This window comes from Acyrthosiphon pisum, chromosome X (genome assembly GCF_005508785.2).
Source record: "Acyrthosiphon pisum isolate AL4f chromosome X, pea_aphid_22Mar2018_4r6ur, whole genome shotgun sequence".
NCBI lineage: Eukaryota > Metazoa > Arthropoda > Insecta > Hemiptera > Aphididae > Acyrthosiphon > Acyrthosiphon pisum.
Window position 1 is genome coordinate 101,425,323 of NC_042493.1, and position 14,171 is coordinate 101,439,493.

General features: G+C 31.3%; 1 protein-coding gene across 1 annotated transcript in view; it reads left to right on the forward strand.

Moving 5' to 3' along the window:
• Nucleotides 1-2,027: 2,027 nt before the first annotated feature.
• LOC107882846 overlaps nucleotides 2,028-14,171 on the forward strand; it is a 22,867-nt gene continuing 10,723 nt past the window's right edge. Inside the window, exon 1 of the mRNA XM_016801842.1 lies at nucleotides 2,028-2,433. Within this exon, the coding sequence (XP_016657331.1) occupies nucleotides 2,028-2,433 (406 nt within the window). The remainder of the gene's footprint in view (nucleotides 2,434-14,171) is intronic.

A 14,171-nucleotide genomic window follows, 5' to 3' on the forward strand; every position in this document is an offset into this window, starting at 1 on the left:
AGCAGAGGCGTTGTTTTTTGTGTCTTTCAAAATGTTGCCGATGTCGCGTGGTTATGGTGCAGTGTCCTACCCCGGTTGATGAAGAGCTGCGTAGTCAATGTCGATCCGACGCGGAGAGCCGTTGAAGGCGAAAAATTGAGTGAGGCGACGGCGATCCGGCTTGGCCCGCGACAGAACTTTTTGGTGTTGGTGCGTGGTGGGGTAGGTCAGTGCCGTGTATTAGAGAGAATTCGTACAAAAATCAGGCTTTTTAACAGTTTGCTCCGCCGGTGTCGTGCCGCGGGACCCGACGTAGGCGCTGACGGCATTAGCGGCCGTGAGCAACGACGTGTAGGTACCGATCACTGCGGGTTGTGGGGGTCGGGGGACAGTTATTACATAATACTGCGGTCATTCCAGCATTGGCGCGCGATAATCATAACAATATAATAATAAGGTATGCTCGTGAATGATAATATGGGTACAGGTATGTCTGTTGTATTTAATAATAATAAGGCAAAAAATGCTGTGAAGTTACAAAATATAAAAATAAAATAATATAAAAATATAATAATATAATCATTTATCATATTATCAAATATCAATTTCATAAACATTCATAATCCTACAGTCCTACACATGCGAAACGCGTATACACGATTGCCGACATATTATTATGTTTAGAATTAAATCCACACGCATGCGCAGATCGATGGTTAAGTGGTCAGGCGTAGTACGTTTTAAAATCTCGCTACAAGGGACTCATGGTCTAATCGTTACTTTTCTTCAGTTTCGGCGGGGGCTGTTGTGACGACGTGCGAAAACTTGGATAACTAACAAATTCATACAGCTTTGTATTCACCTATCATCTCTAGTTATTAGTAATTTAAAATAATACTATAAATAATTTTATTATGCTGTAATAGGTGTTTCAATTTATTTAAATTGGAATTTAATTGTTGAACTTAAACTGTTTATGAATTACTATGAAAAACTATTTAGATCAAAAAATGAAGATAGTATTATGTTGACAAAATAATTTACAATTTTTAGGAATTCCATCCTGATTATAAAAATAAACATGGATATTTTTTAAAGTACCAACTAGATCAAATTAACAATAATAATAAACTTTATTGTAACAAACATATATAACACGAAAAATATACATAAATACGATAAGTATCATATTGCGGCACCCCCTAAAAGCAAAGCTTGTGCTGGGGGAGCGATCGAGTTCTTATCACCTAAAGAATGCACATACATTTAAATAATATAATAACAATAAAAATTATATAACCAAATCTGTTGCTCATACTAATACACTATTCTAACACTGTAATACATAGTAAATTATAATCATATTATTTTTGACAAATCAATATGCTTAAGATAAGTTTTGAAAGTTATTAAATTATTAAACTAATTCATGTTAATATTTAACAATCGACATAAATCAAGACCCGTATACAAGAGACTTTTTGACACTTTAGTAGACGTATGTTAATATTTTGCTTATATCTAGTATTATGTTCATGATCAGATACAGGTATTAAATGTTTATGTTTATATAAGTTTACTTATACAACTTGGTTATACCTTAAAATTATTTACGTTGAGTTTTTCATAAATTAAAATAGAGTTTGTTAGGAAAGGAAGATTTAATAAATATTTAATAACACCATTTATTGTAACATTTAGCTTATGTAGAATGCTATTAGAAAAGGTAAAAACATATATAGACGATTGTATGAAATGTATAGTTTATTCTCCAGTGAGTGGCAAGGAAGAAGGCTTTTTACATAATATTCCAAAGAGAAATGAACCATTTTATACTATTCATATTTATCATTGTACATTAGAAAAAAACAAGACTTAAAAATAAATATTTATTGGTAGTTATAGATGGATTCTCTAAATTTATTAAATTAAATGCTTATAAAACCACTAACTCAAAGGAAGTAATCAGGTACCTAAAACAATATTTTCAAACTTACAGTAGACCAAAGCGCATTATAGCTGATAGGGGTACAGCTTTTACTTTTAACATGTTTAAGGAATTTGTTGAAACGAATGACATAGAATTATCATTAATAGCAAGTGGTGTACCCAGAGCGAACGGACAAGAAGAGAGAGCAAATAGAACTATTATACCTATTTTAGCCAAATTAAGTCCTAGTCCGGATAGATGGGATCAAGTATTAGCAGCTGAGTTTGCAGTGAATAATTCTGTATGTAGGAGTACAGGTAAAACTCCCAGTGAATTATTATTTGGTATTAGACAAAAGGGAATAATTAATGATCTTGTTAAAGAATATTTGGACATAGGCGATGATGGATGTAGAAACATGGAGGAAATGAGAAATAGTGCTGCAGAGCAAATAGAAAAATATCAAGAAAATAATAAAAAATATTATGATAAGAAACATAAGGCAGCTAAGTTGTATAAAAAAGGTGATTATGTGAAAAAAATATAATAGTATAATCTTTTATCATATTATCAAATATCAATTTCATAAATATTCATAATCCTACATTCCTACACATGCGAAACGCGTATACACGATTGCCGACATATTATTATGTTTAGAATTAAATCCACACGCATGCGCAGATCAATGGTTAAGTTGTCAGTCGTAGCACGTTTTAAAATCTCGCTATCAGGGACTCATGGTCTAATCGTTGCTTTTCTTCAGTTTCGGCGGCGGCTGTTGTGACGACGCGCGGCAGTTGTAGCTACGCGCTCAACGGCCATCGCGATCATAGCATACGTAAATCGAAAATATCGTCGCTTACAACGTCACTATATAAGCCACTGTGTTACTGTTTACAAATAAATCATCGCACGTCGTTTTTAGAAACTTTTATCATCCAAATAACGCTCATTACGATCACCTAAAGTGTGATAAAAAATGAATATTTTATACTTATACCAATATTAAAAATCACGGAAATCACTGAGGGAATAAATTTGCCAAATGCAAATAGAATTCAATAGGTACATTAACTACAACCGTTGATTTATGATATAATCAATATAATCAATGTATATAAACAATGTTACTAGATACCTACTAGTTAATACTAACATAGATTAAATATACTATAGATAGCCCACGCCATGGAATAACGCGGCAACCAGATATGCTCACGTTTTGGACCCCGGCGGAGTAGTACTAATGGACCCCTATGGGATCGCTAAAGTATTATAAATTTTGGGCATGCGCTGACGTCAAAGCCGTGCGCCGAGTTGAAACACTTGAAAAAGCAATATACTTGCGCGTTGCGCGACTGGCATCTGTGATACGTTATAGGTACGCGAACGGCGGCAACTAACATAATATTATTTATTTATAAACAAATTAATTTCTATGTATTCTTTGTAACATCTACATCGATAGACTTTAATAAGTGACCACAGATATTAAAATACAAATATTATAGGTAATAGGTATTATAATAATACAATTCTGCAATTACCCACAGATTTATAATTTATCTTTATTAAGTACTTACCTAGTTAGTTGTTAAAATCCAAAACAACATTATTATTTTTTTTATAAAAGGGGTAATGAGAGTACCTAATTTTATTTTATAAAACAAGTAAAAATGTTACATAATTATAAAATCTTAAAATTATTGTTGTAGTAAAAAAAAATTCCTTTATAATTTTATAAGTATAATAAAAGGTATAGTTGTATAACTTAAAAGCTAATATAATATTTTATATTTTATAAAATACAGTAAACCATGTTTAAAATATCTTTATATTAAAATCTTTATAAAAATTTCTAAGGACAATATTAATATAATAATTATAATAATTAACAATTACCAAACAATTGTACAAATCAAATATTATTTTTTTTTTTCATAAAATATTTTAACCATATGTATACCTAGGTCCTAGGTAAATATTTTTTTACAAAGTTAAATAAAGAAAAATAATACATCGTAAAACCATTCAATTTTAACACTGCAAAATAAAAGAAAACCTAACCTATCAGAACTAAAAAAAATAATACAATTAATACGCACATATAATATGTACCAACACCGGGCAACACCATTTTATTATAACATACCTATTTACATGCCAACTAATAAATTAGGTACTTACATAATATTATTATGTTAAGCTTAAACATTTTTCAAAATTTTTAATTTATTCACTGTTTGTACACTAGAACGCCCTTTCAAATGTTTAGATGTCCAATTAAAATGCCTTAATAATTTACAAATTATTAATTTTTGGATAATAAAATCAATATGTTGACCACAGTTTGGATCAAAATTTAAATCAGAAACCATTTCATTTTTTATTTTTAGTTGGATGGTTGCACACAATTTTCTTTTATGAGGATTTAGTTCTACAAAATCTTTTAAACACTTTTGTGCTGTAGAAACAAAGTTTATAAATAAATCAGAAGGCTTTTTGAGACTACTTCTTTCAATATCGGCACTTTCAAATTGTTTGTAAAAAATTAAATAATTGGTTATTATGGTAATTTTGGTCATCAAACAAAAAATCGTTACTTTTTAAAATTATTAAACGGTTTCATTTAATTATGTGATTTTTTAAAATTCTATGAAGACTACATTCATTGACCTATACTTGTAAGTTATGTTCTAATTTGAATATTTAAATATAATGGATAATATTTTATATGCAATTATATAATATTTAAAAACTTAAATTTAATTGCGTTTTAGTTCGACCAATGTATTGTTATTTAATTGTATTAAAATGCATGTTTTTCAGACAGTACCTATAATTATTATTGATGTATTATAATTTGAAATATCGAAATATTTAAATCTAATGAATAATAATATATGATATTATGCAATTATATAATGATAAGAATATTTTCATATGATAAGAATATGTTATGGTTCCAATAATTGGTGGAAACATCTTTTCACAAAAATCAATTTTCGGTGGTTACGGGAATCGTACCTTTTTTACGTTTTTGCCGGAAAAAGACTATGTTTAAATCAGGGAACTGCTATTTTGGCGGCAACCGCATTTGAAAGAATTTTTAAAATCGGTACCTAAAATAACCAATAGTTAGTTTTTCTTCATAATAGGTATATAAAGAACCCCCCCATCCCCAATAGAAAATTCCTGCAGCTAAGCCACTGTCGTATACATTCGTGTGTCTATCTCACTCAACGTGTGTAATCATGAATATCAGAGATATCTGATATATAATATGTCTAATATATATTATATGCTATAATGCAGAGGTTCCCAAACTGTGGGTCGCGACTCAAAAGTGGGTCGCGATTAAATTTTTGGTGGGTCGCCAGTTGAAATAATACATATTTATATATATAGTTATACCTATTGAAAAGATAGCGATTTATCTGAAACAAATTAGTGTTGGTAGGTATGTACCTAAATACCTAAATAACTAAAAAAAAAAAGTCATTCAATGTATTGTGGGTCGCAAAATTTTAAAAATTCTCAAAATGGGTCGTACAATAAAAAGTTTGGGAACCTCTGCTATAATGTATATATTTTATATACATGTCTAATGTATATAAAATTCTCGTGTCACAATGTTAGTTACCATACTCTTCCGAAACGGCTTGACCGATTTTTATGAAATTTTATATGCATATTCAGCAGGTCTGAGAATCAGCTATCTATTTTTCATACCCTTAAGTGATAAGGGTTGTCCAGGAATATATATAAATTAAAATAATAATAGCGTGTATTATATTATATTGGTCGCTATTGGTTAATCGGAAATGTTTGTTGATTTGTATTATTACTTTTTGTCAATATGTATATGTATATGTGTAGCTGATTCCGTGTTTGTGTGTAGACTATACCACTGGGAAGAAGATAGGTTAATTTAAAAAGGGTTAAATTTGGTTTTTTTACTCATAGGATTTTAGTACGGTTAGATTATGATTTTGTATTAATTGATTATATTAATCAGTCGTAGATGGAGTTATGTAAAAACGACAAACTTGGTATAACTTCGATACTTTAGAGTTAAATCATACACTTACGTACAAACAGCACGGGGTCTGTGATCTATCGCAGGTAGATTGCCTACCTGATAATGTACTGCTGTGAATCAGAATTTTTATCCTGGGCAACAGAAAAGTTAAGATAAATCTAGAACATCACACACCGAATGTTAAATGACGCATTAAACCAAGTTTGAGTCACATACAGTTTGCACATTTAACGGGTAACGAAGTGCACGGGATCAGCTAGTAAGTATATAAGTACCTATATATTATGCATACATAAGGCATATGCCTGTGTGTTATATGTACGTATATTTATTACGCTTAATCGATAGCTGATAAAGATGGCCGATACCAGAAGATCATATTCCTAGCCTTACTCTATCTTTATAACGTAATACTACAACACTGCCTAGAATATTGGAGGAAAATTGACATAATTTTAGTCGAAAATAATATGGAGGAAAATGGAAACCAACTTTTTTTTGTGTTGGTAAATGGATAGTGGAAGAAAACGGTATCTCCAGAACCACCCAATATTTCTCGGGTGCATGAACCTCGGGTGGATGTTCGGCATCCTCGACACTCGATAGGACCTGCGGCGGCAGCTGGGCTCATATTATTATTATTATCAAACTGAACAAGAATAATAATAATAATAATATAGTTAGGTCGGGTTGGTCGGGATTGTAAAAACGCTACTAAAACGGAGTACAAGGGACTCATGGTCTTATCGTTACTTTTCTTCAGTTTCGGCAGCGGCGGCTCGGCGGTTGCGATGATGTGCGGCAGCAGTCTCATATTAAAAATATTATATAAAAATATAATAATATAATCTTTTATCATATTATCAAATATTCGTAATCCTACAATCCTACACATGCGAAACGCGTATACACGATTGCCGGCATATTATTATGTTTAGAATTAAATCCACACGCATGCGCAGATCGATGTTTAAGTGGTCAGGCGTAGTACGTTTTAAAATCTCGCTACCAGGGACTCATGGTCTAATCGTTACTTTTCTTCAGTTTCGGCGGGGGCTGTTGTGACGACGTGCAAAAACTTGGATAACTAACAAATTCATACAGCTTTGTATTCACTTATCAGGGAGGCGGATGCGTATCAAAATACTGTGACGATACCTATCTAATTTTTCACGGCACTGGCTATGCGTATAGTTTCACATTAGCGGTGTAGCTTTAAACCGTTTAAGTGCCTACTTCAGTGCTCTAATACGATTTACGTTGTTTATCCTCGTCAATATTAAATTTATTAACCATTTTTTAAATTTGTTAAATTTTTGTAAAAATATACAATGATATATTTTAAATAAAGGTTTACGTGCGTTGGTATGACGAGGTCCCGAGTACCAGGGGCGTATGGACTATAGTTGCAACTCGGTAAACGGTAGTCTCATCAATTTCCACTTTGTCGGCGGCGGCCGCGGCTCACCGGGTATCGCGATCAACATTATTAGGTTCCTGTTACTTATATTCCAAAAAGTAGCCCGTAAAATCGTAAATTCGTGTTGACATTTTATTCTAATACATGACACACACTCACTTCAGACGTGGTTCATCAGTATTTGCACGGCCATTCCGCTCATTGCTGATCGAACTACACACACCTCTATTCACGTAGACATACGCAGGTCGCAGGCATACCGGTCGTGAAATTATTATATTATTTCATGCAATGTAAATCATTGTGAATACACGCAGGTGCACGATCTATTATATCGATCCCGGCTGCAACACTTACAATAGAAAAAGCATAATATATTTTGAAATAAGGCAATAAAACCCTAAAAATATTTTTAAAAAAACAACTTTAAGATAAGAATTGTATTATAATTTTTCTGCTGATCGATGTTGCTGTAACAAAGTTGATGCCCGTATGCATAGGTAACATAACTATTATTCTTAGAAATTCAAAATAATAATTACCTCTAACTTGGGCAATTTTCGTTAAATTAAAAATTTTTTTTTTAACTATTTTAAAAATATGATCAACAAAATGATCTTGGAAATTTAAAGAACTTCTTTGTCTAAAAAAAATTTTTTGATAATTTTTGAATTTTTGAAATAAAAATCAAATATTAAGCTATTCGAGCAGAATTTCCATACTTATTACTGTAAAAAAAACTGCCTTTAAATATATTGATTTTCCACGGAGATACTAAGGGTGATACGGGAGTTACGTGTGTATAATATTATGATTGATATCCAATACGAAGTGGACAATTACGAGAAAGGCAAAGTAAAGGGCGGCGGATGCGTATCAAAATACTGTGACGATACCTATCTAATTTTTCACGGCACTGGCTATGCGTATATACGGGACTTCAGGGACATACGTGTGTATAATATTATGATGCGTATAGTTTCATATTACTGGTGTAGCTTTAGACCGTTTAAGTGCCTACTTCAGCGCTCTAATACGATTTACGTTGTTTATCCTCGTCAATATTAAATTTATTAACCATTTTTTAAATTTGTTAAATTTTTGTAAAATACAATACAATGATATATTTTAAATAAAGGTGTAAACCTTGTACGTTGGCATGACGAGGTCCCGAGTACCAGGGGCGTAAGGACTATAGTTGGAACTCTGTAAATGGTATTCTTTCATCAATTTTTACTTTGTCGGCGGCGGCCGCGGCTCACCAGGCATCAACATTATTAGGTTCCTGTTACTTATATTCCAAAAAGTAGCCCGTAAACCTAAAACAAGATAATATATCTAAAGAAGAGCTGACTAACTTTGAGGGCGCTTTAGAAACCACCGGCTTACATGCATATTTACATCCCAATCTTTTATTTTTATAATATGGCCATAAAAGGTAAGTACATGCTGTAACGTACTCATTACTTTTATCTTATAAGCATCATAATAAGCACAATAGGCATATTATGCGATGACTATATTAGCCCTTCCGGTTCATGCGCCACTTATATATTTTATGATTGTAAGGCTCCAATATCGCTACGTGAGAAAATAACAGTTCACCGCGACTCCATCGCGCGCACCTTAACTCCGTAAAATCCTACATTTTTGGTAACTTTGTTCGTATATTGTAAGTAATAATAAATTTATTTGTATTAATAATATTTTAGACCAATCGTTATTTATTTTTAATATTAAGATCCTAATACCATTCGTGCTCCCGAGCTACGGTAAAAAAATATATTTAAAACAACTAATTTCTTCCCCAAATATCTTATATTTAACGGGTAATTTCCGACCATGTTACAATGCTATGAGTAACCTCCAAGCAAAGTTAAATATATTTGTATAAAATTGTATGGCACTTCATCAAGTACAAATAATTATAAACAATTTACATACCAATTATTATCGACTTACCAATTAATTACGTCATTATTAACGATAGAAGTACAATTTTTCAACATAAAACGTGTATTATATTTTTGAATATCTCAACAAAAACGCTACTTGTATAAACCTCACTAAGAAAAAAAATTTCAAGGCAGAAATGTTGTGATATCAAAAAGGGGCTACGTAAATTATTAAATTCATTAGTTTAATATATCCATTAATCGTGCTAGTTATTATGCCAGCATTTTTTTTTAGTATTATTAATTCTAATGCCTATAAACTACGATCTCCGTCATATTTTATTCGGACTGTAGTTTTGCAATTAAAAATGAGATCTCATGTTTTATATTGGTATTTATTTTAGTAGTTACTTTATTAATTATATGCACCGTTTTTGAATGTTTCTGTTGATATGTATATAATGTGTAGGTAAGTATAATTTTTATATTTCATATATTATATTATATACTATATAGCGTACTATGGTAGAAGTTAATAAATACATTGTATTCAAAAATACACATCATTGTAAAATAAATAAATTTTTCGTTCCACTTGGAATCTAATATATTATAAATTAACCTTGCTATGTCTTAAATTAGCGAATGTGTCAATATTATCATTATATTCGAAGATGGTTATTTTATAACTTTCATCTTTGAAAATTTAATTTTAAATCATTAACTTGTTTTAAATTTGATACATTAATTTGACGTTAACTAATATAAGTATAGGTATATAGTAAGTAAGAATTAAAAAATTTAATGTATAAAATATAAATAATACATTTTTTTTTGCTCATGAACTTGACATTTTTATTGTATTTATAAAAGCATGGTGTGTCCAACTGTGGAAAAGACGCCGGGCCCTGGGCGAGAGCCCTAATCGCCCTGCCCTAGGGACGGCCCTGGTGCCGGGTCACTTTGAACAGCTATGCTGATGACGTCAATATAAATTTTACCGTTTTATTGATTATAACAAATAGCAGTACTGTCATCTGCAATTATTAATTTAACTTAAAATTAAAAAATATTGAGTTGTGATTTATGACGCACGTCATCCACGGTCACAACAAAAGAAAATTAGTTGGATACATTTTCATTTTCCGTTGTAATAGTTTTTTGGAACTGAAAACGATGTCTATGAAAAAAGTCGTATTGCGTGTCATATGACCTATGTTATTGGGTCTTTGAGTATGGCGTCATGTATTCTAGAAAATAAATACAAATACATCGATAATCAAGTCTTATATACAGTAATGTCTAATAAAATAATAGCACATAAAAATAATATATAAAAATTTTGTTTTTATTTTCGTGGCTTTTTTCGGTGATCTGGATAACGAGCCTCGAGAGTATTTGATCAATTCGTTGTTATTGTTTGTTAATAATTTTAATTTATAATTTGTAATGTAGGCATAGGCGCAATTAGGCAATTAAATAAATACAATATATATCCGGCTTCAACATAATAGGTACAATTATAAATTAAAAAGTAAGCCATGACTTACTTAATATTTGTTACTATTTTAAGGATGTAATATAAACGACGGAGTCACCTCCAGTATATCTGTATATCAACCTGAAATCGGTATACCAGTATGACCGTCAGCCGTTTGGGAATTGACCTGTTCGTAAAACCTTTTTTGACGGGATCCGTTTGGAAATAATAAACAATATACGGAAGCCGTTTGGGAAGCGACGATACATATAATATAACTATATATCATACTTTTTTATTCATCATGTTATTATTATTGTTTTTAATACCGTGGTTTTTCATACCTTTTTATCTGTATAAATTAATATGATTAGCACAATAGCACATCGAAAATACGAGAAATAAAAGTGGCAGGCCTCAACTAAACCTGTGTAGCGGGAGAATGTGGCAAACATTCGATCAGCATAAACATAATGATACAATTCTTATCTTAAAGTTGTTTTTTTAAAAATATTTTTAGGGTTTAATTGCCTTATTTCAAAATATATTATGCTTTTTTTATAGTATTGTAAGTGTTGCAGCCGGGACCGAACAATAATATACCGTGCGCCCCCGTGTAGAATTATTCTTAGCGGCTCAATTTATAGTATATAGTACGAGGTAGCTATTGAAGCTGATATACAATATTATAATAAAGTGTTTTTACTCACAATTTGGTCGGTGCACCTAACCTTAATAATAATAATAATAATACACGATAAAATACAAAATATAATATAATATAAAGTGTGGCAATTCGCGTCACGTACAAAATATAATAACCAACGTGCCGATTTGCGCCTGTTATCGAATATAATAATTAACTTGGAAATATATAAAATATATACCTATATGTATGCCTATAATATGTAAAATAATATTCAGCGATTCGCACCTGATTTCGCGACACGACAATAATATTTCTAGTCTGGTTGACCGTTTTTCGATAACTGGTTCGGGCTGTCATGCCTAAATCTCTGATCACGCGTAATCTACATAATATTATTATATAATAATTCACAAGATAACATATAGGAACAAAAATAAAACAATATAGTTCATGGATAATGTTTGCGTGTGTGAGTGTGTGTCAGCCGGCGGTATACTAAGAGATATATGATAACATTGTTGCTCTTTCGGGAGGCAACTGTAAGGTTTAAAAATCGTCTATAACGCACTCACACAGCGACCGGTGACAGACGACAGCGGCTAGTGTGTCGTTATAACATTGACGAGATGGACTAGCGCACGACGGGTTCCGTACCATTATCTATAGATAATATCAGTGTTTAAGACTGTTTAAGTGCCTACTTCAGTGCTTTAACGATTTACATTTTTTATCCTCTTAAATGTATCGTACATTTTTTTTTTGCCTTGACGGGGTCCCGAGTATTAGGGGCGTATTAGTGGCCTCAATATCAGTAAATGCAAAATATTATCATTTAATATTAAAAAATCTCATGTTTATTTTGATTATAAATTTAATAATGTCTCTATTGAACTTTTGAATTCATTTACCGACTTGGGAACCACTTTCGATTCTAAGTTATGTTTTAATCAACACATTGATAAAATAACCAATAAAGCATTTCAAAATCTCGGTTTCATTACTCGAACTTGTAAAAATTTTAAAAATGTAAATGCCCTAAAAAGTATTTATTTTGCTTTTGTCAGATCACATGTAGAATATGCATCCCTTATTTGGTCATCAGACAACATAGGAGTTAATCATAATCTCGAAGCTATTCAAAATCGTTTTCTTCGCTCTCTAGCATTTAAGTTTAAAATCGAACGTCCACCACATTCAAATTATAACGGAGTATTATCCTACTTCAATATAGAGTCGTTAAATACAAGAAGAAGTAACCTCCATTATTCATTTTTATTAAAACTATTAAACAGCTCAATAGATTGCCTTTATTTACTGCAACGATTAAATTTTCGAATAAATACTAAATCCACCAGAGATCTAGAAAGCTTTTTAATTAATAATGTTTCTAAAACATACTCTAAATCATCTCCTTCAAATATACTGATGACTATAGGAAACACTATGAATATTAATTTTAGTTAAAATTATTATAGCTGTAAAAATATATACCACATAATATGTAATTGTTATATTTATACTATTTGTACCAACATTTTATTGTATTCATGTCACTACACAAAAAATTTTTTTTTTTATATAATATATATTATTCTGTAAATGGAGTTTTTTTTCCGTCAATAAAGATAATAAATAAATAAAGAAAAAAAAACAATTGTAAATTATAATCATATTATCTTTGACAAATCAAAATTTTCAATCAAGTTTTCAAACAAGTGACGACACCTTATTAATACACCTTGGAATATTATGCTATTCGATCAGAATTTCCATACTTATTGCTGTAAAAAAAACTGCATTTAAATATATTGATTTTCCACGGAGATACTAAGGGTGATACGGGACTTCAGGGACATACGTGTGTATAATATTATGATACGTATAGTTTCATATTAGCGGTGTAGCTTTAGAACGTTTAAGTGCCTACTTCAGTGCTCTAATACGATTTACGTTGTTTATCCTCGTCAATATTAAATTTATTAACCATTTTTTAAATTTGTTAAATTTTTGTAAAAATTGTACAATGATATTTTAGATAAAGATTTACGTGCGTTGGCGTGACGAGGTCCCGAGCGTATGGACTATAGTTGCAACTCGGTAAACGGTAGTCTTTCGTCAATTTTCACTTTGTCGGCTGCGGCCGCGGCTAACCGTGCATCACGATCAACATTATTAGGTTCCTGTTACTTATATTCCAAAAAGTAGCCCGTAAAATCGTAAATTCGTGTTGACACATATTCTAATATAACACACACACACATATACTGAATACAGATATACACATGTGCACACTCACTTCAGACGTAGTTCTTCAGTATTTGCACGGCAATTCCACTCATTGCTGATCGAACTACACACACGTAGACATACGCAGGTGGCAGGTCGCAGGCATACCGGTCGTAAAATTATTATATTATATCATGCGATGTAAAGTATTGTGGATACACGCGGGCGCACGGTCTATTATTGTTCGAATCCCGGCCGCAACACTTACAATACTATAGAAAAAGCATAATATATTTTGAAATAAGGCAATAAAACCCTAAAAATATTTTTAAAAAAACAACTTTAAGATAAGAATTGTATTATTAACTTTATGCTGATCGATGTTGCTGTAACAAAGTTGATGCCCGCCAGCCCGCGTATTCTCCACCAACACATGTTTAGTTGAGGCCCTCCACTTTTATATCTCGTATTTTCGATAATTGTATTAATCATATTAATTTATGCAGATAAAAAAGGTGTGAAAACCCGTGGTATTAAATAGTATATT